The 26,129-nt window shown below is 50.8% G+C and overlaps 6 protein-coding genes across 6 annotated transcripts; 4 read left to right on the forward strand and 2 right to left on the reverse strand.

The window, feature by feature from the left end:
• Window positions 1-384: 384 nt before the first annotated feature.
• Window positions 385-4,298, forward strand: ANOM_008689 (uncharacterized protein; the record flags this gene model as incomplete). Its single annotated transcript, XM_015553945.1, has 5 exons — window positions 385-533; window positions 584-1,667; window positions 2,276-2,324; window positions 2,378-3,318; window positions 3,381-4,298. The coding sequence occupies 5 exons, from the start codon at window positions 385-387 to the stop codon at window positions 4,296-4,298; spliced, it is 3,141 nt and encodes a 1,046-aa protein (XP_015405463.1).
• A 662-nt stretch (window positions 4,299-4,960) lies between these two features.
• On the reverse strand, window positions 4,961-6,163 carry ANOM_008690 (glycosyltransferase family 32 protein; the record flags this gene model as incomplete). The annotated part of the gene is made up of 1 exon (XM_015553946.1): window positions 4,961-6,163. One exon carries the CDS (start codon window positions 6,161-6,163, stop codon window positions 4,961-4,963), a length of 1,203 nt encoding a protein of 400 aa, XP_015405474.1.
• Window positions 6,164-6,982: 819 nt separating this feature from the next.
• ANOM_008691 (acyltransferase family protein) lies at window positions 6,983-8,488 on the forward strand (the record flags this gene model as incomplete). The annotated part of the gene is made up of 1 exon (XM_015553947.1): window positions 6,983-8,488. One exon carries the CDS (start codon window positions 6,983-6,985, stop codon window positions 8,486-8,488), a length of 1,506 nt encoding a protein of 501 aa, XP_015405475.1.
• Window positions 8,489-9,182: 694 nt separating this feature from the next.
• Window positions 9,183-10,622, forward strand: ANOM_008692 (uncharacterized protein; the record flags this gene model as incomplete). The annotated part of the gene is made up of 1 exon (XM_015553948.1): window positions 9,183-10,622. The coding sequence occupies one exon, from the start codon at window positions 9,183-9,185 to the stop codon at window positions 10,620-10,622; it is 1,440 nt and encodes a 479-aa protein (XP_015405472.1).
• A 1,335-nt stretch (window positions 10,623-11,957) lies between these two features.
• Window positions 11,958-19,697, reverse strand: ags1 (alpha-1,3-glucan synthase Ags1; the record flags this gene model as incomplete). The annotated part of the gene is made up of 6 exons (XM_015553949.1): window positions 11,958-12,151; window positions 12,221-12,734; window positions 12,799-13,004; window positions 13,061-19,051; window positions 19,111-19,286; window positions 19,341-19,697. The coding sequence occupies 6 exons, from the start codon at window positions 19,695-19,697 to the stop codon at window positions 12,103-12,105; spliced, it is 7,293 nt and encodes a 2,430-aa protein (XP_015405473.1). The 3' UTR covers window positions 11,958-12,102.
• A 4,098-nt stretch (window positions 19,698-23,795) lies between these two features.
• ANOM_008694 (alpha-amylase) lies at window positions 23,796-25,514 on the forward strand (the record flags this gene model as incomplete). The annotated part of the gene is made up of 2 exons (XM_015553950.1): window positions 23,796-24,789; window positions 24,880-25,514. The coding sequence occupies 2 exons, from the start codon at window positions 23,796-23,798 to the stop codon at window positions 25,512-25,514; spliced, it is 1,629 nt and encodes a 542-aa protein (XP_015405476.1).
• Between the last annotated feature and the right edge of the window lie 615 nt (window positions 25,515-26,129).

The raw sequence follows: 26,129 nt of genomic DNA on the forward strand, positions 1-26,129 counted from the left end.
TAAATTTAGGTATGCCATGTGGAGAAATGGCGGGATCGGCACGGCCCTTTCTGATAGGCAAATCATCCTGTCATCTGGGGTGACGACAGAGGGTGGATGAATAGGGGTTTTGGAGAGAGAACAGGGATAAAGAGAATCGGCTCTTCCCGAGGAATCGGCAAGCTACCGACTGTTTCAAGGCCGTCGGGAACCTACCGATGCTGTTCTATCACTAAAACTTGATAAAATGTTTTTATACAACACTCACTTATATTCTCCGTGCATTCGACATTCACAGGTTGAAAAACCTACAATCCCAGGTCAAGATAGAGAAAGGCAAAGTGACGCGAATGATCCCCTATTTTTCTCGTCTGTGTATGCCAAGCCCTAATCTTGCACGCCAATATGCCAAGCGAAGCCAGCGGCGACTATTATCAGCATGTCGTCGTGTACGGATTACCCTATGACCGCGGGTTCTCGCATGGACAACAAGCTAGGGATAAGATTCTGCGGAATATAACTTATTATAAAGGGCCAGGGAACCTTATCGCATGGTGAGACACCATGCCCGGCGATCTTGCGTCAATCTACTCATACTTGGTAGGCCCACTGCGCTGAGGATTATTCGGGAATGCTATATTCCAGGCTTGGAAAAGTATTGGTTATCGGGGCTTGCAGAAATGCGTGGCGTCGCCGACGGTGCAGGAGTGGACCTGGAGGATATAGTGTTATTGAATGCTCGATATGACCTCTCCCACATTAGCAATCCTTCTACAACATGTGAGGAAACCACTCGAAGTCTTCCTAAGTCGGCCCCCGAAAACGAGGAAGGACCACACTATCTTTCGTATCCGCGAGCGTCTTCTGAATGTACCAGCGCGATTATTCTATCGGAGGCGACCGGAGATGGACAAGTCTACACGGCTCAAAATTGGGATATGTCAGATCGGCTCTTCAAGGAAGACGGGATCATCTACCTCGAGGTTCATCCGCATCCTTCAGAGAATCTACCGTCCTTATTCCTCGTAAGCGAGGCCGGCCAACTGTGTCGATCAGGAATGAATTCGGATGGGCTCGGATTGTGCGCCAATTCCCTGTGTAGCTCAATCGATGCACTGCCATCCTCGCTTGACACCAGTGTGGGGAAAGGGGAAATGCCGGCCATTCCTCCATCCTCAGCTCTACGACGACTATTCCTAGAAAGCCCTAGCTATGCTGACGGTCTGAAACGAGTCGCCAGAACACCCCGTCACGTCTCCTGCAATCTGATGTTGACCACCGCAGACAATATGGGCATCTGTCTAGAAATCACCCCCCGCATGATATTCAGGATATCCGGGTCGGCCGGCTCCGACACTCCGTATATTCTCCATAGCAACCATTTTCAAACGCAGGCGTTCTTGTGTCAGTCCGAGATCCAGGACTGTTTGGCGGGGGGCAGTTCGTGGTACCGTGCTGATCGGCTGGAAGTAGGCATCCGGAGAAAAGCGCTGATCGGGTTTCTTACAGAGTCCGATATTATCAACGCCTTCAAGGACCACGCTGGATATCCTCACAGTCTCTGTGAGCATTCCGCGCGGAAGGCAACCGGGGGTCCATTTGTGCAGCCCGGCCAGGCGAATCCGTACTCCGGTTCGACATGCACGGTCAGCTGTGTCATCTACAACCTCACCAAGAGATCGATCAAAGTGTGCAAGGGGCCTCCATGCAGGGGGAACTTTCAAGAGTTTACGCTAAAGCGGGCCTTTGAAACGAGGCGATAATTTAAAAATGAGATGCAAAACGTGCAGACAACTTGGCGCTGGAAAAGTTTTCCGCCTTCCTCTTTGAGCAAGGCCCGGCCTCACGTGGGTGCGTCTGCATGTCGTTCGCCCATTTAGGAAATTGGTATGGAGGCATGCCACGAAGATCGTTCCTTAGACGGGCGTTAGATTACTCAACGAGGTCGCATTGAGGATTGAAGAATGGTGGGGGCGCCCCATTTAGTGTGTGTGAGCTGATTTGTCGGTGGCCTGGACCCTTTAAGACTAAAATAATCCCCCAAAAAATCAGGCAATTCTGACTCCACCCGATTTCTGTGGTTCACCGCAATCCAACATTTTCTTGCTCACGGCCAACTACCTATGACCTATGTCGTGATTGTTCCTCTTCTCAATGAATGATCCGGGGAATCTCCCATCTTCCAAGCGAACCAGGGCACCCATCGCTTGCCTGCGCTGCAAACGACGGAAAACCAAAGTACACTCGAAACCCCCGATTGTAAGACTATCATGTCGTAGTACTAACCTCACCGTAGTGCAATGGGACGCGTCCAGTATGCACGCCATGTCAAAAGGCGAGAGCTTGTATATATATGCACCTCTGAAATAAATCATGTTCGTCCAACTGACGACTGAAGCCTGCACCTGGGCAGGACTAGGCCGCATGGGGGGCGATATGAGTGAAGAGCACGCCAGCCTACTAGAATATACCCGAAGCCTAGAGAGCAAAATCGCGGAGTTGGAAAGTCATGTCCAGCGCAACACCACCCCGGCGTCGGATCACCAAGTGACATCGGTAACAACTGAGCTGTCCACGGATGTGGCCCTCCTAAGCATGAATGCCACGGCCGAACCGTTCTTTGTCGGCGCGACCGCCGGCTTTGGTCTCTCGAGAATGGTGGAAGGCATACTATCTCAATCCCCAATTCCACATACAGCGCAGGGGTCAATCGCATCCGCGAATACACAGGCGAACAATGATGTTGATCCGCCCATGGACACTCACAGTAGACCGGATCCCCAGCTCGAGCGGAAGCTGGCGGACATTTTCTTCACTCGTGTTCATCCCCGGTACCCATTTCTGGACAAGTTCAGCTTTGACGATTTTCACCAGTTTTACCTAGGATCTCCGGATATTCGGGGGGTTAATCCATCCAAGCTGTTCCAGCTTCATATGGTGTTTGCAATCAGTGCCCGCATTCTGCAGCTTCATCCGGAAATGGGTGGCAGCATCAGTCCCGAGTTTTATTATGCGAACGCGATACGGTACGCTGATGAGGCGCTACAGGTTCCTGGACTAGAGAAGATTCAATCTTTACTCCTCCTAGCGCTCTATATCCTTCGTACTCCAGGTAGTGTTTCTAATTTAGGCGGTTGGCACATCATCGGATTCGCGGTTCGATATGCAGTGGAATTGGGAATACACCGTAACATCACCTGTGTTGGGCCACGAGCACAGGATCCATATCATATTGAGATTCGCCGACGAGTCTTTTGGAGCGCTTATGTCCTTGACCGTGCTGTGTCGTTAACTCTGGGACGCCCGTTTGCACTGTCGGAAAGTGATATTGATGTTGATGTAGGTGATTTGCTCAGATGGCGAGATGATACCTGTTGGCTAAAACTTGATCTACTTGTCAGTTACCTGTTCCTCTGGAACAAAGACCTGTCGACGAAAAGGAAACTCAATTTAAGCAGCCCTCTGCGGCACTTACTGACACAAAAGCGTTGAATTTATCGTCCTTCGTTCACCTATGCCGGCTGAGGCGATTAGAGAGCAAAATAAAGCAGGAGCTTTACAGCGCTAGCGCCCCGACCATGACGCAGAATTACTCCTATGATGCGACAATCGACGCTTTACGACAGGAGCTTCTCGAGTGGCTCAATAACATACCCTTTAAGGTCTCTGCGGACGGTCCGCCACAGGAAGGCTACTTGCTGTATGACACCCCGGAGTTCTTCCGCATCCAATACAGCAAGGCCTTGCGCATGCTCCTGCAACAGCGGATTACCCTTGTCTCCTCCGAGGTAAACTCTTCCAAAGATAAGGAATACCTAGCATTAAGCGCTAGAGCTGCGGGAGACATTTGCCAATACTATCGAACGCTACACCAAAGAAAGCCTTTAGGCTGGAATTTCCTCGCCCTGCATTCCATCTTCACGGCAGGTCTCACATTGTTATACTGTATCTGGGCAGAGAGGGAGCATGCAGACCTAGCTCGATTTGAGGACATTCGCTCATGTTCGAACGTTCTCTTTGCGATATCCGAAAGATGGCCGACCGCCACGAAGTTCCGTGACATTTTTGAGGTCCTCGCGAAACGGATGATAGACCTAGTCTCTATGTCATCTCTGCCTCACGCTAGTTTGGACGGCGCATCTTTTCTGTCGGAAGCCAGGATTCCGCCTGCTGGGGCTTTACAGGATTCGGCAGGGTTTCCGGTAATGAATCAAGACGATTTCTGGTCGATGCTGGATGAACTGGTGGATGACGACTATATCCGCAGTCAATTTCAGCTGAACGGCGTGGATAGCTCATGGGGACTTTTCGATAGCTGACGCGTGTCAATCAATTTTGCATTAGCGAAGCATTTTGACTATGTATAAAAGCAGACGTACAGCACTGTATTATAGCACGCCGAGGTATGTAGATTTAGTCCTTGTACGAACATCGCAACTTACAACTAAATACATTTTCCACTGTGTCTGAAATTTCCCTTGCTATCATCGTAGACGTTTCTTCAGGATGCCTGAACGGACAAATCATTCTATGCCATGAACCATAAATGACTAGATAATTAAACAAAGGGCCGCCCATCTATCAAGGTATTACCTTGGTCGCGCTCTAATCACTCAACCTCCTTTGCAGGAAGAGACCGATCAAGGGGACCGGGCAATAGGAAAGGAAAGAATTTAAGAAGGAAATAAATCAAAACTCCAATACAACATGCTAGTTCTTGCCACCATACCTAAACGCCGTTCCATGAAAAGCCCCAGACCATTTCCATGCTGCAACACCCCCTTCTTCCTGGAGGATGGGAAAGAGAGGCGGAATAGGAATAACCCCAGCGCATCAATGTTGGCCTACCTTGGGCTCAATTCGTTGATGTGATACCATGTGTTCCCTAAGACGCGGTTGCTCACACAATGACCGTAATGCATGACGGGAGTCAGTCACGTCCTCAGTCTCGTGAAGCCTGGCGTCAACATCATGGAGGGGGTTATTGCCATTCTGGCTGCCACTCTGGTTGCTGCCATTCTGGATCAGGCTCAGGGTTCACCCAGGCTGTCTGGTCTTGAACCGGGTTTGCCTCGCCGTCCAAAGCTCGTTTCAGAGCGATCTGATGTTCTTGCTCCTCTGGTGACATCGCGGCAAAGGCGGCGGTATTGGAGTCCCATTGCGCTACGCAATCCTTGTTCCAATTGCATTGCTCAACCTCCCCGTACACCGGGTGGTTATAGCGTGGATGCTTAGAGGGCCATCCCGAGGCGTGGTAATGGTGCTTGATCAAAGCGCTGCGGGAGTTGTGGTTCCCACTATCGGAGTGGCCTTGCCCAGCTGCGAATGCCTCTACGGTGAGGACGAGAAAGCCTCCGACCAGCTTGGACTCGGGAATATTATGGAAGGTCTTCCATGCGACCTCGTGCCCCGCGTTGATGCTCATCTCGGCCAACACCGCTGACGTGAACGCGGAAGGTCCGGTTCCACTGATGATATCGTCGAAGTCCAGCTCCAATTCAGCGATGGGCTTCCCTTGTTTAACAGAAAGCTCGTTCAACCACTCCAGGATGTGATTGACCAACCGCATCATCACAGGCTGCCGCGGTTTGGCCATGAAGGTCCACTGGCAAAACGACTGCGACTTCTGGCCGAGGATGGGGTGATCATTGAAGTCGGGTTCATCAATCTCGACTCCAATCACCATGTCGATGTCGTGCTCATCGTAGCGTTCGGGAATGAATCGGTCAATCGGTCGGAGAGCCTCCACGTCGATGTCAGCCCACACGCCGCCGTCAACGTACATGATCAGGTATCGCAGCAGGTCGGCTTTGATAATTTGGGCCTGGAGGGAGCGATAGGTGTCCACGATGTCCGGGCGGTTGAACCCGTCCGGGCCAAAGTGGGTTTCCACGTAGTAAAGATCATTTTGATCGGTCAGTACTTCGTAGCGATAGCCGGGGTTCTTGGACGTCCAGCTGCGAGCCACGGTAAGATCACGCTCCTCGAACTCGAAAGGCGCAACCTTCCACGATTGCCAGATCTTCTTGGGGAAAAATCGGTGGGTTTCACAGGATCGGTAGGAGAGACCATCGCTTAGCTCGCTAAACGTGTCCGTCATGGAAAGATAAGACACAAACAAGATGGCCGCGAGGCATCCGGGGATGATCCTGCGGATCTGTCTCGGCAGGCACACTCCGGACATTGAGGATGTCATTAGTTACTCCGGAGACGCATAACCCAAGAATATCAATGGACGGAGGCCCAGGAGAAAAGGATACCCTCCGACGTTTATGAGCTGCGCGTAACGGGCCATGCGGAGATTGCTATCTCGTGTCCCCGCCGCTCAGCAAGATTTTTGTTGGATCATCCTGACAGCTTCGTCTTAATTTCGCTAGTAGTTTTAGTTGTCCCCGTTAGCGTCCATGGTTTCATTGGTGCTGAGTGGCTGTGTTTTAGCGTGTATCCTGGCCATGCAGCATACCTGGTCATCATTAAGCTCATTCGGGGTAAAGTCCAGATCCATTTAGTGCGCCACTGGAGCCGCTGCCCAAGACGCTATTGGCAGCGTGCCTCTTTGACTGGGTCGACGCAATTCCCACAGTACCGGGGGGTCTGGGGTAGGCCTCGGCTCCAGGGTTACATCGCGAGCCAAGTCAAGACCCCGACGCATGTGTCTTGGTCGATAAGACTCGACGAACAGATCACCGTGCTGACGACTGCTCTATTTAGTTCCCAGTTGGCCGGGTGTTATTGGCCACAGCAGGTCCTCGGAATTCTCGAACTTATCACTGCATGTGATGTGTGATGCCCTACTCCAGCATTACGTCTCTTATCTGGGTGTAAATTGGTCATTGACTCTACTCAGTCTCCATTCCCCCAGTCTCCGCACGAGCCGGGTCAGATCTTCCGTCTCTGAATCAGCGCGGACCAGGATTATCTCCGCCCTCAAATACCACTTTTCGTCATCCTCCCGCGAGGGCGACTGCGCTGGCCCAGTTCCCCGGGCCATTGAATCGCCAGAATGACGAGTTACCACGAAGACAGTGCTCTTGGTGACATCCCCAAAATGCGTACAGTAGATCTGGAGGGCACCTTAGAGAAGGGATATTGGAAATCGCGCCCAACGTCCCGGATCCGATCTATTCCTACGCGGGCCGCTCAATGGTGTGTTGATCACCTCCGGCCGGCATTTCTGACCGGAATGGGTGGCCATAGCAGTCCCCAGGGGAGGCGTACCGCTTACCTCGACGGACTTCGTGGCTTTGCAGCCTTCCTGGTATACTGGGGCCATCATGAGCTCTGGGCGCACGATGGCATTGGGGCCGAGATGATTTTTGAGAATGCCTACGGCTACCAGAAGAAACACTACTTTGTCGCCTTCCCCGGCGTGCGCATCTTCTTTTCGGGTGGGCATTTCGCCGTGAGTGTCTTTTTCGTGCTCTCGGGTTATGTGCTTTCGGCCAAACCACTCTCCTTGATAAGAGCTGGGGATTATCTGCAACTGGGCGATAATCTGGCCTCTGCCTTATTCCGCCGCTGGCTACGACTGCACATCCCCGTCATCTGCACCACCTTTGTGTACATGACATATCTACACCTGTTTCGCATCCACGCAACTCCCGAGATCAAATCCAGCTACGGGGAGGAGCTCTGGAATTGGTATGTCGAGCTGAAAAACTTCAGCTTCGTCTTCCGCACCGGCGGGGAGCCCTGGTTTACTTATAATTTCCACTCGTGGTCTATCCCCGTCGAGTTCCGCGGGTCCATTGTCATCTACACGGCTCTCCAGGCCTTCTCGAAATGCCGAGCCAACGCGCGACTGTTGTGTGAACTGGGATTGATCTTCTACTTCATGTACATCGCTGACGGCTGGTTCTGCGCGCTCTTCATGGCCGGCATGTTGCTCTGTGACCTGGACCTCCGTGCTGCCCGCGATGAGCTTCCCGACGTGTTCATGATGCTAGAGCCGTTCAAGGAGGGCATCTTTTATGCCATGTTAGGGATCAGTCTGTACTTGGGTGGCGTTCCCTCGCGGACTTGGGAGGAACAGTTCTTGCGAGATTCTCCCGGGTGGCACTACCTTTCTTACCTGAAGCCACAAGCGGTCTTTGATTTCAAATGGTTTTATTTGTTCTGGGCGGCGACGTTCCTGGTGGCCTCCATTTCGCGGATCCACTGGCTGAAAAGCTTCTTTGAAACGTCGTTCAACCAATATCTTGGCCGCATCTCTTTTGCGTTCTATTTGGTTCACGGACCCGTCCTCTGGGTACTGGGGGATCGCCTTTATGCCGCGGTGGGCTGGGTTCGGGACTCCCATGCGACGACCTGTCCGGGGTGGATTAATCGCTTCCCTCTGCCCAAAGTCGGCCCACTTGGCCTGGAATTGAACTTCTTCGCCCCACACCTCATTTTGCTGCCGGTGACGCTTTGGCTCGCCGAGATTGTGACTAAATTCGTCGACGAACCGAGCGTCCGGTTTGCGCAGTGGTTCTATCGGAAGACCCTGACACCCGCAAACCAATCATAGTATATATATGTCATATAGAGAGAAACCCATACTTTACCATTATTCTTTGTGATTAATAAGGTTTCATTGTAGTCCCAGCGTTCGGTATCTTTTTTCTCGCATTTTTTTCTCGGCATCCCTTGTGACCATTTCGTGGTCTTGGGCTCGAAAGGGGAGAAGCAAAAGGATCCACCACGGACCAATTTCCACTTCCGATGCACGCCGGAGGAGGTCGCAGGAGAAAAATAAAAATAAAAATACAATAAAAATTAACTAACCACGCCAGCAGCAGATAGATTAATTTAAAAAAGTCTTGCGTATACCCACCGCTATCACATGAATTTCTCCTCCAGGAGCAGTGGAGCCGCCATACCCCAGACGGGAAGTTCAGTGGTTGCACCCCCGGAGAAAAGAAGCTCGACCAAATCTTAAAAGACGCCACTAAGTCGAGCTACCAACCAGGGTTATGTGACGAATTCCGACCAGATCCTGGTTACATGAGGGGAAAACACGGCTGAGCGTGAGAGAATAAAAAAGAAAAGAAGAAAAAAAAATGGCGCACGCGGGTCAAAAGTATCCAAACCTGCACCGTGCCCTAATTTGCCTCCCAACGCGGTTGACTTCTCCTGTTAGCTCCAAAGGAACCCTCGTACAATAGGCTGATGTTTGCTCGACTATCGGAGTTGATTTCCCTGCTACCCCTCTTTCGTTAGTCATGCTGGCGAAAGGGTTGAAGCGCATCGTCCCCGTTGTCGGCGTGGTGCTGGTGCTCGCCGTACTAGGGCTTCAATTATACCATCGCAACTATCTCCATCGCAGTAGTAGTCTTCCTTGGGATCATTCCTTTCCCAGCCCTGATCAAAGCCCCAGTCCGGATTCTAGCGGAAATCGCTGGGGTCAGCAATATGAACAACCACAATATGAGGACCAACGCACGGGTCTCGATGCATCATCGGACTCCAGGATAGACATGTCCACCACCCATACGGAACTGTACTCCGTATCGACGCCAGACAAGAAGTTGTTCAAGATCGACTTTGCTGGCCGACAGGCCATTAATCCCAGTATCATCCCCCATCCCGAGCAGCCGAATACATGGATCATCACCGCGCAACTGCACAAGCCTTCCGACAAGCGCAAGGGCTCGGTCTGGTTCGCCGAACTGGTCTGTGACGCTGTCTTTCGGGATGGCGGACGAACCCTAGGCTGTGTTGAGCCTCCCTTGATCCTTCCGATCGCTGCGACGGTCGGCGACAGTAACAACTGTCTGGGCGACCTGTCATACTTCACGCTCAACATCGGACCCCACGATGCGCGTGTCTTCTATGGGCCCGAGGCACCGTACGCCGTCTACGGGTCGAACTCCCAGTTCACCTGCTTCGGACAATGGATCCATGACTTCCGGCCCCTGGTCGACTGGAAGGGGGACACGGACTTCTTGTCCGATCATGGGTTCCGCCAGGCCACCGAGTTGCAACGTCCACTTCCCTACGGGGCCGTCGAGAAGAACTGGTTCCTCTTCTGGGACGCTACAGGACAAGCGTATGTCCATTACGATGTGGCTCCCAACCGGGTCTTCGCTCGGCTGCAGCTTGACGGCTCGGTCGGTCCAGACCTGGCACCCCTTGCGGCCGCGACTGACCTGCAATGTTTACAACGACACCTTCCGGCATTGAAGGACGCGGAGTTGGAATCGATTCACCAGGCGACCAACTCTTTGACCATCACGCTCTGCCAGCGATCAGATCCGCTGTGCCAGGCCACCGACCTCAACACCTTCATCCTCACCATCTTCCAACACAAGAGTTTCTATGCATTCCATAGCGTGTATGAGCCATATGTCATGCTCTTCCGCCGGTCGGCTCCGTTCGATGTCCATGGCATCTCGACTAAGCCCCTCTGGATCTCGGGTCGCGGCACTCCTGGTCAGGGCAAGAAACCCAAGGCGCTGACCACAGGAGAGTCAGAGGCATGGGACCACACGGAGATGCTATACGTGACTTCCATCAGCTGGAAAGCACCGGGCAACAAGTACCATGGGTACTTGGACGATGTGATGTTCATCGCCTTTGGTCGGGAGGATGAAGCTACGGCTGGGATTGACATTGTCGCTGGTGATTTAATGAAGAATATGGGGCTTTGCGGGATGTTGTGATTTTTTGGATTCCCCTCACAGTTTTCTGTCTTCGACTTTCCCTTTCGTGGTCCCCTTAGATGTATCACTAATGGTATTGCCTTCTTATTTCTTTTTCTTTTTCTGTTTTTTGCTTTTTTCTGACGTCTCACCCATTGTGCTTGGTTGTTATGCCTTGCAGTTCCCCAACACCATGGAGTTTGCATCCTTTCACAATACTTTTCATGCTTGTCTGCAATTCCTTATACCACATCCTCACCAAGAGTGAGGGATTGTCCGACATCAAGATAAACTTAGCTTCGATCAGCATACCCACATAATAGAGTCCCGATCGTCAGATTGACGCGAAGATCACTGTCAGATGTTAACCTTCGTAGACGGATGCATTGCCGAACGTTGAAATGAGCTTATCTGGCTAGCATGGCTACACATTGGTGGAAAGGTCGACGCCATTGTAACCCTTGTCGTACCATGTAACATCGGCGTGGGTGTGGTGTTGTACCGCGGGCCGAATGTGAAGCCTTTTTATATATCTCGGCTAGTATACGGCGACAACCGCCTCGGGGGCCTAAGCTACAAGAATGAGTCGTTTGTATTTGATTTTTCTCAGCTATGGCATTCTGGATATTTATTCTAATCCTACGAACCAGAGAAAAAGTACAAAGGCACCTACGACTGATGGCTGGGGACATTGAAGAGAAATTCATCTGGCATCTCCGGTGTCCGAGAGGCTAACCCTGTTTGAGGCCAGCCGAGGGACCTCGGAGTTGCTGCACCAGACGAGCGGGGGAAAGAGAGGGGATATGTTAAATGAGACAGGCATACCATATTTGAACCCTGTACAAATAGGAAGCACAAGACCAATTCTCAGTAAAGCTCCTCAGAATTCTCGCGTGGTGGCCGTCGTTACCATCTACACGGAGGACTATGAATCGTGATTAGCATGCCCTTCCGATATCGGATTTTGACCTCCACGATGGCTATCTCCTATACTACCTGTTGAGCAGAGTGGTTATCAATGTGGCTATGAGACGCGATATTCATTCGAATTGGAATCTGAGTCGATTTTCCTCCCAGGTCTGTCCTTTGGTGGTTTCCCAGTAAACATTGATTTACGCGTCGCGTCTTGTAAACAAACGGGAGATGCTTAGTAAGCCCTTGCAGCCTGGCATGGATTCGAATCTTTTCAGAATGGATGTCAAGTAGGCTTCTTGAGAGACTGCCTGGGGTTTAAGACAAAGCGAAAGGACTACTGAATGAATTTGATACTAGACGGAAATAGGATCACTTTCTACTCCATCTACCATCTCGCCGGCTGTGCCGATGCTCTCTGCACCACAAAGTGTTGACATAAAATTCTCGTTGATCTGAATATATTCAGATTATGGTCATCTATATACAAAGGATTATATTAAGATAGACAGTAACGTCCAGAGAGCTGGACTATGTATACATTCCCGATAGTAATCATAACAAAACACGACACCATTAAGCATGGCCCTCAAGGTTTTGACAGCTGTTCTTTCCGGAAGAAGAGGATGTAACCGGCACTAGAATCATGACGCGTTAGCCATCGTCGCAGAGAATAGAACGAAGTCCAAGGAATATCAATAACTTACCAGACCAACAACTGACAAAACAGAGCAATCCAGAACCAGGCATTCGCAACTGCGCTACCACCAAAGGTAGGATCCGGCGAAACAGGCCCGGGGCCCACATTATTCGGGGCGAAGGCTCTCGCGCAAATAGTGGCGATAGAACCAAGGACTTGGGAACAAACAAGCGTGAAAAGCATGTGCATGCGAGTCAAGGTCTGCAAGAGGATGATACCGAAGCCGAGACCCTGGATCGAGTCCAGCACGCCGAGCCAGAGCCAGACACTCCGGGAGGCGAGCGCGCCGCCAGTATATCCTCCTGTCACCCAAGGAAGGTAGTAGCCAATTCCAGACACACCCCACCAGATTTGTGCCCAGCGGGGCGCTCCCAGGCCGCAGGCGAACACGGGGAGGAACCAGCTGTGCGATTTGAAGTAGCGACTGACGACGAATAGGAAACCTGCCCATACGAAGCCGTAGAAAACAACACAGAGGATGACGATTTGCCAGTGATGTGCGTGGTGGGATGTCCAGAGGACTGCAAAGAGACGGAATTAGTTTGGCCTGGTGGGAGGGAAAGTACTATACGGAGGTGGACTTACACTGCCAGTTGCGGCCGTAGGGGGCGCTGAGGAAGAAGTTCTGGAGGATGACCGCAACGAAGTTCCAGAGGACGATCTTACGACGGAACACGGACTTGTAGAAGGAAGCAACCTTTCCAGGCGTTTGACGGTAATAGTTGGGCAGGCCAAATGTCAAGAGCAAGCCAATTCCGAAAAGGGCGGCGGCAATGGGGTAGCAGATGGCACTGCGAAAGGTTCGGTTAGCTAGTAGAATTTAGTATATAAAAACGATGGAACGTACCTCATCTTCCAGGAATTGGCAATATTGTTTGCTGGAGTCAAGAGGCCTTCGCTCTGTGTCTGTGACAGAGTCGAACCCCAATACCAGAGAGCAATGACATAGGCAGACTGGATACCCTGAATCAGGCATGCACGGAAGATCCATGTTTCCACCGGTGCACCACCTTCATCACCGAAGTTCAGCGCGAAGAAGAAAGAGCCACTAGATGAGGCCGCGGCGTAAAACCCGCTACCAACATTCTGTATCCATCCCCGACTGAACGAGTTGCTCTCAAAATGAGCGGATCCAATGAAAATGAAGGCAATGCCGTACAAGAACCACGGTGCAGACAGACAGACAACGGATTTGAAATAGCGGAACACAAGCCACCAGAGAATTGACGTGATCAGATACGTGGTTGCAATTCCGTACAGTTTCTCGTCAGTTTGACCGACCTCACCCGTGAGCAATGTGATCTGGTACGAGTTGGCAGCAATAATCTGTCCTAAAGCGAGGAACAAGGAGTAGATAGGCCAGTCACCGATGCGAATCTGCATCCACTTCTTGAGACCAGTGGGAGGGACATAGTCCTTTCCAAGGAGGAACTCGTCGTCTTCACTGTCCTGGGAGTGCTGGCCATCGCTGCCACTCATGCGGGAGCCGTTGTCATCGTAGAACGAGCCGATGGGCGATGCGCCGTGCTTATCACGGTAGACGGAGGGAGTCGGTGATTTGGTGCGACCAAGCCTGGCATCGCGGAATTTATCGAACCATTCCTTTTCACTCTTGATCAAGTATTCTTCGATACACAGTTGCGACTCGGAGTTCGATCCATTGAGCTCATCAAGTCTCTTATCGAAGGCCTTGTAATACTCGCCGGTGCTATCAGTGAAGAACGGATCAACCTTCTGCAGCTTGAAGTCCTTCTTGCCACCAACAACCGAGTCAAGCGAGAGAACGGATGCGCTACTGAGACGGCTGCCGGGATCGAGGAGCCGAGGAGGAGGAAGGAGACTCTGGGAAGCGGCTGGGGGTGTTCCGGGACTTGAAGGAGGCTGGACGTTTCTGGGGTGCAAGGAGTCCTGGCTGTAACGTCGACCACCTGGGCTTAACGGCATGCGGACACCACCCTGTTGCTGGGCGGCCTGGAGCCTGCGGCCTTCTTCGACTTGCGCAGGCGTAAGAGTATACTCGTCGTCCGCATAATGGTTGACAATGTCATCGTCACTACTTTCTTCCTCAACATCAGTAATGGCGCCACCGTGGGCTTCCTGAGTGTCTTCGTGTTCTGGGATACTGTCACGCTGGCGAGCGCGACCACGACGGCTCTGATGACCGGGACCGGACCGAACACCAAGTGAAAGTTGTCGCTGAAGCCCTGATTTGGGCTTCTCCGTGCCACTAGGACTGGGGTCTCTGCTGTAGCTGGTCTTCGGCTGGGTAACATATTCACTTAAACGGTTGAGGTTCGAATAGCTGCTTTCCCTAGAATGAGAAAGAGGAGTCTGCATTCCTGGAGTCATGAGGGGGCTCGCTGGTTGAGTCATAAGGCCGCTAGGAGTAGTTGTTCCAGTAGGAGTGAACGGGCGACCGTTGTGCTTAACCAGTTCCTTATTGTGCACTTGGATTGCGGTGGTTTGCAGAATCTCTAAATCCTCGACCCATTGGGCGACGGGGAATCGCTGTTTAGCAGAACGGGCGCGCATCATGGCTCTGGTCTCCTGTTTCGAGTTGAGGGCTGCGTCAATGGCAAGCTTGAACTGGTACAGAAGATGAGATGTCGCAGTGGATTCGACGTTATACCACCAACCAGGCATCTGACCGAGACCACCGACACGGGCACCAATACCCAGGGCTCCCTTACGGCCGAACTCGACGGCGACCAGACCGAAGGGCTCGTCACGAGAAGGAATAAGCGCGAACTCAGCACCGGAGAAGATATAAGGCGGAAGCGCGGTGAATTCGGGTCTCGAGAACACACGTCCAGGGTAAACCTTCATCATATGGTCTAACTTCAGGGCGGCGAATTTACCGTAAAGATCAATGACGGGTCCAACGCAAATCACTTGCACGTTGGGGCGAGCTTCAAGAACAGCTGGCATCACATCGGCGATTAGATCAACACCTTTCTGCATAGACCAACGACCAACGAAGACCAGTAGATCAGCATCCGGGTTGACTTCAAGACCAGCCCATTCCTGAGCCTGACGTTTGAGGTCTCCTCTGCCAGCTTCGTAGTCAGGATCCACGTGAACCTCATCAGCATTACCAATGGCCTTTTCCTTGCTCCATTCTCCCACATCCGAAGGATCGGGGTTAGGCAGGTTGCCAACCTTTCTCAACCCCCAGAAAATGGGATAACGGGCGTAGGACCGCTTTCCGTACTTCTTGGACACACCGACGGCACCGAAACCCTGCTGGTGAACACGAAGATAACTAGCACCTGAGTGGAGCAAGTTGAAAACTTCACCGAACTGCACATAACGCCTGACAGTGTCAATATCCAGGTTGAAGACGGAGCACACCTCCTCCTTTTCCTTCTGCGTACGCATTGGCCAGAGACCCTGGAATTCAGCGTTGTGAAGAGAGAGACAAGCCGGTACAGTGTCGGGAAGAAGGTAGAGCGGAGCCAGAGAACCGTGGTAATCGTTGATATGGTACAGGTCGATGGGGAATCGCTTGCATGCCTCCGCAATACACTGATTCCAGGCGGAGTAGTAAATAGCACTGTTGAGGTCATCCATACGGGCTGGGTAGGGTTCGGACTTGGATTGCTGACGGAACACAGGGGCGTCTAGCAGAACGTAGGTGATATTGTTCAAGACATGGTACTGGACCTGAACTTCATAGGAGTTACCGAGAATCGTGACATTCATGGGCTCTGCCGGTTTATCCACTGGATAATCGACTCCGCCGACGCAGGGGACAACCCAGATTAGGTCTTGATGACCCAGAGTTTTACCCATGAGCTGGGCCATGACACCGAGACCACCAATCTTGATCTTAATCTGCCAATCCTCGATATCATACTCCATCGTCGCGATGAGGACCATGCGTCTCTTTCCAGAAGCGGCGCCGCCAATAGCGGTGTTAGTCTGCAGGAAGCCGGACTTGTTGGCCAGGCGCATCAAGGGGTTCATCTTTTCCTCATCGCCGCCACGATTCCTCTTGAATTTTCTCCGCAAAGCTAAGGGGATCAGTGTGGCCTTTTCACTGACACCGATCTGGTTGAACTTGACTTTATAGAAGGACTTCATGAAAATGTATACGCATGCCGCACCGGTGATGACAGGGATGATCCAGAAGAGCACAAACATGGCGATCTGGGTGTTCTGGTGCCCAACAGGGAACAGCTGGAACCTCATGGTGGCATCGTTGATGTAGACATTCCAGGCCAGATAAGGCTTAGGCGGGTGTTCAGTGATGTTGATCAGGGTTGCAGACAGAGAGGAGGGTGGCATTCGATCGAGAACAGAATCATTATCGGCATCACCTAGCACCCAGCTTTGATCAGGCGTTCCATCCGGGTTCATGCCCCAGATGTTCAGCTGGGCTTGAGCAGGCCATTCCGATGTAAAGTGATACTTCCAGATTCCGTCCTTGTGGTCCTGTTTGACCACGTTATCCAGACCGCCGTCATATCCGTACTGATTGTAAGGGCCGTTGAAGAAGATGTGAGGGAAGCGACGTGGCACATTCGAATTCATTCCAGCATCACCCTCTTGAACGTAATCGCTGCTACCGGTCCATTTGCTCCAATACTCGACCCGCACATGGTGTCCCTGCCATTTCTGTTTCTTGGTTCCAGACCATTCTAGCTCCGTGATAGTGTCATTACCACCTGTGTAAGTCTGCCAATCGGAGAATGTGGTTCCCCAATTGGTTGAATAACGCCACTTATCAGCACCTGCGGCGTGATGCTGGATGAACAGGGTACCATTCGCTTCCTCATGGAGCAAACTACTGGAATAGTTGGCGGATGTAAAGACCATGGGATTATCGATTTGCCCGATACGGAAGAGGAAGTGGTCGACTGCGTTTGTTGTCGCGTTTCCATGAGTGCTGCTTGCGTTCTTGACAGTAACTCGGTGAATGCCATTGTAGACTCCCGTCAAGTTGGCAGCCCACATGAAGACGCTAGGGAGCTGCCCAGTCCACGAGGTGTTGCTTGTTGGAATTCCCTTACAGTCAACAGTCTTCTCATCGAGGGTGGGGACCTTCTTAGATTCCGTGGAAGAGCTGATGGAGATTGATTTGGTCACAGAATCGCAGTCCATCTCTTCGGAGAAATAGAGCTCAATCTTCACGCTTTCGTCCAGGTTGGGAGCCACGGTGGAGCGAACAGGTACATCATGACCGGGAGTAAACTGGGTGATCATGGGCCGGGGTTTGCTGAAACGCGTACTGGGGACGTAGGCGCGGAACGCATAGGCGTCCAAGGTCATGTTAGCCAGGCAGCCGTTGAGCTCGCTCGATCCGTTCAACCCAAGCTTGACGGGGCCATCAATCAAGGTGTGCTCGTCATAGGGGTAGAACAGATTTCTAACTTTGGTGCCAGTGGCGAAAGGGGAGATCAGAGCGGTCTCATTGTCCTTGCAGTCGAACTTATAGTCGATGGTACGGTTGGTGTTGTGGTAGACGAGCCAAACCGGCTGATTGTTCGCGTTGGAGCCTAGATCCTGCACATCTGCATTGACATCACGGAGGACAGACCACAGACCCGTTTCTGTAGCAGTACCGTTGGAACCTAGGTAGAAGACCTCCTCAGTCATGTTTGAGAGTTTCTGGATAGAGTAGCCATCATTCAGCACCGGGAAGTCTTCGCGCAACTGGTACATATGCTTGATGATGTTGCGCACCGGGTGGGATGGGTCACGGTGATCGTACGCAGCGGTTGGGTCATGGCAGCCCTCACGACCAGCCTTAATAGGCCACTTATAGTACTGGGAAGAATCCAAAGAAAAGCAACCATGGTCTCTCCACGCAGTCGCAGGGGACATGGCTTGACGGCCGTAGATATAGTTAGATGCCGTCGCATCCAGGATATAGAATGCCTGCTCCTCGCCCCAGAGAAGGAGAGGGATCCCCGGGAGAAGCAATGTTGTAATATATAGCCCAAGCAACTGCCGTTCCACACCCTTTTCGACGGTTGGCCAGCGGAAAACATCTTGGTTGGTCGCGCCGAACATATGACGGGGATCAAATTTGCCTGTGTTAGGGTTAATGAAGTCGTTTGACTGCAGCATCAAATTCCACGCATCGACCCAATCGACAGGAACGTCGTAACCGGCGGCCAAATTACCGTCCATACCCAAGAAACGGGTCAGAGCACGGTAGGTCGAATAGTGGAAGGCTGCCGCGTCGATCGCCTCATGTCCAGCTTCACGCAGGAAATATTGCGACTCGGACTCGTTTGTCAATTTCATGGCCTTCTCCGCCGTCTCAGGATACTGGTTTGGCTGTCTACCACGACCCAAATAGATCGAACCGAAAGTGTTACCACCAGTGATTTCACCGGAGATGAAGAAATTCTTCTTGCCAACGGCCCGGGCGCATTCGCGATAAGCCATCGACATATCTCCCAGCGCATCCACGGTGGACTGGGTAGCCTTATCGTAACGGAAACCGTCGATATCCAACTGGTAGATGATCATACAGGAGTGACGAATCAACCGCTCCCGGACCGAGGGGTGCCATTCTCGCAGACGATCTTGGACGGATGCGAATTTTGCTAGCTGACGTTGCCAATCGGGGAACACACCGAAAGCCTCAATATCACCATACTGATCAAAGTCGCTGTCGTAACAACCAACTAGGCCCTCCGTCATGGACTGCTGAACTGGATAACCGTCCTCATACCAGAAACGGGGGTAGTCGCAGGTCTGATTATAGTCGTTTCCGAGATCGAAATCCACATAGCGACGATTGGTCTTCCAAAGCGCTTTATGTTCCTTGGTCGAAAACGGGGTGGTATCATTCAGATGGCCCTCAAAGCCGATCAGATCACCCATCCTGGAAATACATGTTAGGCATTCCCTCCAAAGCACTACCGTAGATGCGGGAAGACTTACGTAGCAATCGTGTTATCAAAGATGACATACATCCCGCGCTTATGAATTTCGTCGATAGCATTACGCCATGTCGCAATGTCACCGAAGTGTTGATCGAGGAGTGTCGTATCGAGCGCGGAATAACCGTCAGAGCCCCAGGGCTGGTTCATCAAGATAGTTCCTGCGAGATACAGCGCCTAAGAATTCTCAGTATGTCACCTCCCCGCAATAGAATTCAACGAATAACGAACCTTGATACCCATTCCCTGAAGATAGTCCAAGGTATCGACTAGACCAGCTACGTCTCCACCATGACGCATTTGTGTCGAGGAGATATCGTGCTCGAAGAGAGTTCCATTAATGTTGTCATTCGTAGGATCTCCGTTGACAAAGCGGTCCATGAACAGTGTATACATGGGAAACCGCCAGTTGTCGGGAGAGGGGAAGTATTTCCCCTTGTGATCCGGCCATTCTCCCCAATACTGGGCCGGGTTGGTCGCGGATTTGTTTTCGTTAAGGTTGTATGCGGATAGAGATTCATCGTAAGGCCAGGCCGTGGCTGTTGTTGCGAAGAGCGCCAGCACCGCACTGGAGAAAGCCCACTTCATAATGGGTGGCAGGTCGGGCACGCCCGGTGGTCAAGTTGGCGACAACCCAAAATATGCAAGCAAGAGTCGGTAATCCGCTATGATGCAATCATATATGCGCAATCTTATGTCCCGCAGAGAGGTACCGCTCACAAACACTGTGGATTACTGCTTGGTCAATGATGTCGGGAGTACTGATAACGAGCGATAGACATCAGATAACGAGCAGACCGGCTTTCAACGAATGGAATCTATTGTGTAGGAGGGGAGAAACAAGAAAACAAACAAAATACAGTCGGGCAAAAATGGTACAAAGCTTGAGGAGAGAGAAAAAGTCCAAAAAGAGGGAGAAAAGGGAAAAGAAGAGAACAACCGAGTGACTAGCAGCTTGTCTTGAGGCTCAGCATAAAAGGCGGGCAGGATTCGTGAACATTAGCGATAGTGGATCAAATGTAACAAAGACGTCTCGTGTCTGCTAATAATAAACAGGGCTCAGATGTTGAGGGCCACCGTCTATTGCTCAGAGTGCCAGCTCAGATGAGACTATTGTCCCCTATCAGCTAAAGCGACGAGTTGGTGAGCCTTAGTGACCACACTGTTTTACTCTAGCCTCTCCGGATCTCATTCCTATCCGTCCTTTTTTTACTGCTATGGGTTTTACTTTTCGTTTTTTCTTTTTTCGTTTTAATTTTCTGTTCTATTTTTTTGCCGCTGGCTATAAGGGTCGAGCTCCCTCTCGACCCGCGGTTTGAGTGACGTCTCGCTAGTCCCAAGGCGAAAAACTTTGTGGACGCCCCAGCAAAAACTCACGAATTGATTGATACCTTCTCGTATAGACTGGAAACCGTTAGGTTTACTCCCGGTCCGGCACATGAGTGGAGCCCAACGGGGCAGTCATATTTCTTGAAATATAGATTACTTTTAGCCAATTGAGACACCTATTCAGCCATTCCCACACTGATCCAGTAAATCACACCTCTCTGGGCCGTCAGTCTCGCTGGTCCCTCTTGATGGATCCTTTGCACATCCGGATCGCTACGTGCTTCCCGACGAACTGTCGTGGCCCATGGTGGGAGGTTCTGTATCTCGCGCCATATGCGAACCTCAAGAGGTGAGATCTCGTATATTAACGCCTCAATGTAATTAACCGAACCAGAGAAAGAGATACGATACGGTGGCTTGCATGACACCTGGAATGGTAAGACTTAATTGGCCTTGCTAAGACCAAGACTGCATGATATGTCTTACTGTAATAATCCTTTCTTTCTCTTCTCGTTACAGTTCCGTCGTCTACACATACCGCACCTTCCGGATAGCACCGTAGGACCTATTTAGATAAGAACGGGGCACTCCGATTGGTCGGGGAGGGCGTGGGATCTGAATTCTGTGCCATGCAGACGGTGGTGGTTCTCGGTTGATACCTGGACCCATAGAGCCTACCCTATTTGCAACCATCGGGTGAAACCCGACGAGTGAATGGCGGCGTGGATTCCCAGAAGAAATTTTTGATTCTTGGATAATAATATTTTTTTTTCAGAATTAATAATCCTGAAGAGGAAAAACCAGTGAGGACATCGCGACAGATTGGAGATTCCAGAATACTGTCACGGTGGGTCCTGGACCTTTGGGCCCATTTTTATTCTTGGCTACAGGTAGCCCTTTTTGGGTATTAGGGTTGTTGACTTTTCGGTCTCAGTCACTAACTTGCTTCAGATCCACGGCAAGAGTATCGGGACGTCGCCAATCCGATATCAATATCTCAGACTCTCGGTGGGTCTCGGCCAATTATAGATTATGTGTAAGATTTCTTAGCCCGTATTTTTCGGGTTCCCGTGGGTCCTTGGTTCGACCTCCGGTGTCTGACCGAGAATCAACTGGGCAGGGTCTGATCGAGCCACCAAGTTAGTAAAAAAGGGAAAAGAGGGAAAAGAGTAAAACGGAAAGTGCATAAATTATTAGAATTATGTCTTACTTATTGTCCAATGATCATTATCATACTGATTTCACAGGGCTATATATATATACCCCCATTCCCTAATATCCGAAGTTGACGTATTCTTTGTGGAATCACTCCGTGGTTCACACCGAACAACATGGAGTATGATCCTAGATGGCTTTCTTGGTACTCCGTACTCCGTATTTCATAATCGTATCAAATTATTCGTATTATTGAGTTTGTTATCGGACACGTTCAGATTGGATGTCCAATCCCAACACGGACTGTCGATCGCAGAGTGAGATCCAGAGGTAGGATAAAGTTAAAAAGAAAAAGAAAAGAATCAAGCTAGCTTTTCCAGCATAAGCCCTGTTCATGGCAGGCTTGAGTTGATTGCCTAGACTACATTAGGTGATTTTACTCGATTGTTAAGATCCATCGGCTCCACTCGCTTCGTTGCCCCCTAATTGGTGCATAGGTCAAGGAATTCCCATCCGCCATGAACGCCACTCAGTCAAGTCAATTGGCAGGAAGAGGATGGACTAACGAGAAGGCTACCACGACTCCGTCCAGAACTGGTTTGGGTAGTACTAGCCGGTATTACTGAGCTCACCACCGCCAGTGGGCAGTTTCTTTGCTAATCTAAAAGCCCAACGCTGCCCTCGCCGCTGGACCGGGCACCGGACTCTTTGTTTCTTTTTTAGTCGGTGACCAAGAAGACAGCTGCGCTGATGGTGGTCCTGTTAGCTTCCCCAGCATGCAACGTGCGATCAGTGCCCATAATTATCTCAAGTCATATACGAAATGCCAACACTGCGTGAACTGGCCACCCACTCGGGGGGACTTTCCTGGGCAGGCGTAGGTCGTGGTCTGACTGTCTCACTTACTTAACAGATCCCCCATGTAACTACGGAGTATGGATACGTCCATGGCAAACGCCAGGCACTATTGCCATTTTATTGGCGACTCAGACGATCAATTACTCAGGAGGGATGTCTCAAACACCTTGTTGCACAAACAATGTCTCGGGTCATCGGCCCTTCCCGAGTATTCCCAGCTTCTTGTCTCCTTTGTATGTACCTGGCAGTAGCCTTTATGTTCCACCTCTTAGGGCCGGGCGAGAGGGGCTTTCCAGGCATTTTAAGACCACAAACAATGCCGAGGTGGCCACAATAAAACCCAGGGGTAGGTATCTAGCGTCCGGCTCCAATAGGGCAGACCTGATGTGACGGTTGCAATGGAGGAGTTGAGGTCAGCGTCCGTGTAAGTAGCTGTGCGTCACTCAACTACAGTGCATGATTCAGGCACGGAGCAGAGGAAACATGTCCTCTTCTCAGCATTTCCCCCCGTTCTTGCTAGTCCCTAATCTGATCGAAAAAAAAACCAGACAAGGCATGTGACCGGATATAAACGGAAGTTCGCTTGGCTCTTCATAGCCGAAGGTCTTGGAAAAAAAGAGGGGATTTCCAGGGGGCATCCGCAGACCATCGTCGTGACTCTAAAATTGGGTAAAATGATCAATTCCTTCCAGATTTCAATCTACTGAGCAGGAGAGGGATCATGGTTAGATATATACAGGACCGATGGAGTAGCTAGAGGAACTATTGTCCATGATATCCATCTATTGCGGGTATGGACGTGTTGCATGTATATACACCAAGCAGACTTAGGGCACGCCGGCGCTCTCTTGCAGCTGCGCTCTAGATCCACCTTTCTTCAATCCATTTCTCGAGTGCAACATTCCCCAGGAACCTTATTTGTGGTTCTATTCTTCCTTTTTCCTCCCTTCCTTTCCCGTCCTTTTCTCTCTCCTGGGATGGTTCGTTCCTTTCTAACAATCGTTCTTGTCATTCCTTATTCATTCCCTCGTTCTGTCGATCATTGAAACCTGACCACTGTCATTCTTTACATTTGTTTATCGTTTAACTCGTCACTCCTTGATTCTTTGTTTGATTGATTGCTTTGACGCGTCATCCCTTCCATTCGTGGTGTTCCATTGTCAGTATCAGCCACTTCTCCCGTTTCCATCCCCACAAAACACGTATACGAACTGTTTCAGGTGCGCCATTCGAGCTTAACGGCAGAGCATACAAACGATCTCCACCAAGATCGACCATCAGCTTGTCACTCCATGAACTGGGGTTACACACGTTAAGGATCCACCGGAAATTACTCCCGCGACCATGGTTTCGTCGTCATCCCTGGGGCGATGGGCAAGTGCCGTCCTGGCTACCACCAGCCTTGTAGGATCAGCTCTGGCTGCGACCACAGCAGAATGGAAGTCAAGATCCGTCTATCAAACGATGACAGATCGATTTGCGCGTTCTGATGGCTCCACAACCGCCCCGTGCAACACCACTCAGGGCCTGTACTGTGGCGGTACCTGGCGAGGCACCATTGACAAGCTCGACTACATCCAGGGCATGGGCTTCGATGCGATCATGATCTCTCCCATCGTAGAAAACATCGAGGGCCGCGTGTCCTATGGAGAAGCTTACCATGGCTATTGGCCTCTGGATCTGTACTCTCTCAACTCGCATTTCGGCACCCACCAGGATCTGCTCGACCTGAGTGAGGCCCTCCACTCTCGTGGTATGTATTTGATGATGGATACTGTCATCAACAACATGGCATATATGACCAACGGCAAGGATCCCGCCAAGAATATTGATTATTCGGTCTTCACTCCTTTCAACGACTCCAGTTACTTTCATCCGTACTGTAAGATTACTGACTGGAACAATTACACCAACGCCCAGCTGTGTCAAACCGGAGACAACAAAGTAGCATTGCCCGATCTGTTCACGGAGCATGAGGTCGTACAACAGACACTGGAAAAATGGGCTAAAGAAATCATGTCCACTTACTCTATCGATGGCCTTCGTATCGACGCAGCAAAGCATGTGGACCCTGGTTTTCTGAAGAACTTTGGCGACGCTGTTGGCGCGTTCATGACCGGAGAGGTTCTGCAGCGGGAAGTCGACACCATCTGCGAATACCAGAATAAGTACATCGGCAGTGTCCCTAATTACCCCATCTACTATTCTGTCATCAATGCCTTCACCTTGGGCAATACTAGTGACCTGGCCAACCAGGTGGAAATCATGAAGAATTCCTGCGACGATGTGACTGCCCTCGCCTCGTTCTCGGAAAACCACGATCTTGCGCGATTTGCTAGTATGACTGATGATATCGCGGTATGCACTCACACTAGCACCATTAAGCGAAAGTTTTCATAGCTGACTGGGATGAACACAGCTTGCTAAGAATGTTTTGACCTTCACCATCCTCTACGACGCGTTCCCATGATCTATCAAGGCCAAGAGCAGCATCTGGACGGATCGGGCACGCCTGACAACCGTGAAGCCATTTGGCTCAGCAAATATAACACCGACACCGAGCTGTATAAGTTGATCGCGAAACTGAACGCGATCCGTAAACACGCCTACAAGCTTGATCCGAACTACGTCAGTCTCCAAACATACCCCGTCTTCCGGGGGGGTAGTGAATTGGGCTTCCGCAAAGGCGTCGAGGGCCGCCAGGTGGTGATGCTCTTGTCCACCCAGGGTACCAATAGCAGCGCATACAACCTCACGATGCCGGTGAGCTTCAACGGAGGCGTGGAGGTTATGGATGTGCTCAACTGCGTGAACTATACGGTCAATCCGCAAAGTGAACTAATTATTCCCATGGACAAGGGCGAACCCAGAGTCTTCTTCCCAGCCTCTCTCATGCCGGGCAGTGGTCTTTGCGGTTACACGTCCGCGAACGTTTCGTTTGTTGAGCTGAAAACCAAGGGCGCGGCGGCGGCGGTCTCTCTCGGTGCCAAGGCCACCAGCAGTGCCGTCCACGGTGTCTTGCTTTCTGTTCTCCTGTCTAGTCTTGTTGCGGTATTGTTGTAGTCTGCTTGGGACAATAATATATCTGGGCCTGTTGAGGTGCATGGATGATGTTACTCTCGTTCTGTTGTATATATTCTTTCTTATTGCACACTTCCGACCGTACGATACCCAGATCCCACATCTATCTTCTCATGGGTGACTTGATGTTGTTGTTATGTTTATCCTCTAATGTTTACTATCGAAGTGTATGTGTACGCCGGATATATATATGACTCTACTTTATAGCATTTTTTGTTTTATTTCATTTATTTTATTCTCGACAGTTGTACGATATGTTTATATATATTTGGTAGTGCAACACTAAGTTATATATTCACTACTCACAGGAAGGCATCCGGTAATCTGGGAAATACATATTTAATATTGTACATGATACTACGCCCGTTGAGAATTCTTAAGAGATGACTGGCTTCATATTTTACCTATAAAATCCGCCGATTAAAAATATCCAAAATATAGGTATGACGCAAGGTCGACCAGGTCAACTTGCTACGTAGAATCTTTCTCGGGGTTGTGTCGGCGGAACATCCGACTTAGGGTTAGGGGAAAGAAAAAGAATGGCGAAAAGGAAAGCAAAGAAAAAAGGACCGAAAAAAAAAGAAAAATAAAACGGAA

This window comes from Aspergillus nomiae (assembly GCF_001204775.2).
Source record: "Aspergillus nomiae NRRL 13137 chromosome Unknown contig00201, whole genome shotgun sequence".
Taxonomy (NCBI): Eukaryota; Fungi; Ascomycota; class Eurotiomycetes; order Eurotiales; family Aspergillaceae; genus Aspergillus; species Aspergillus nomiae.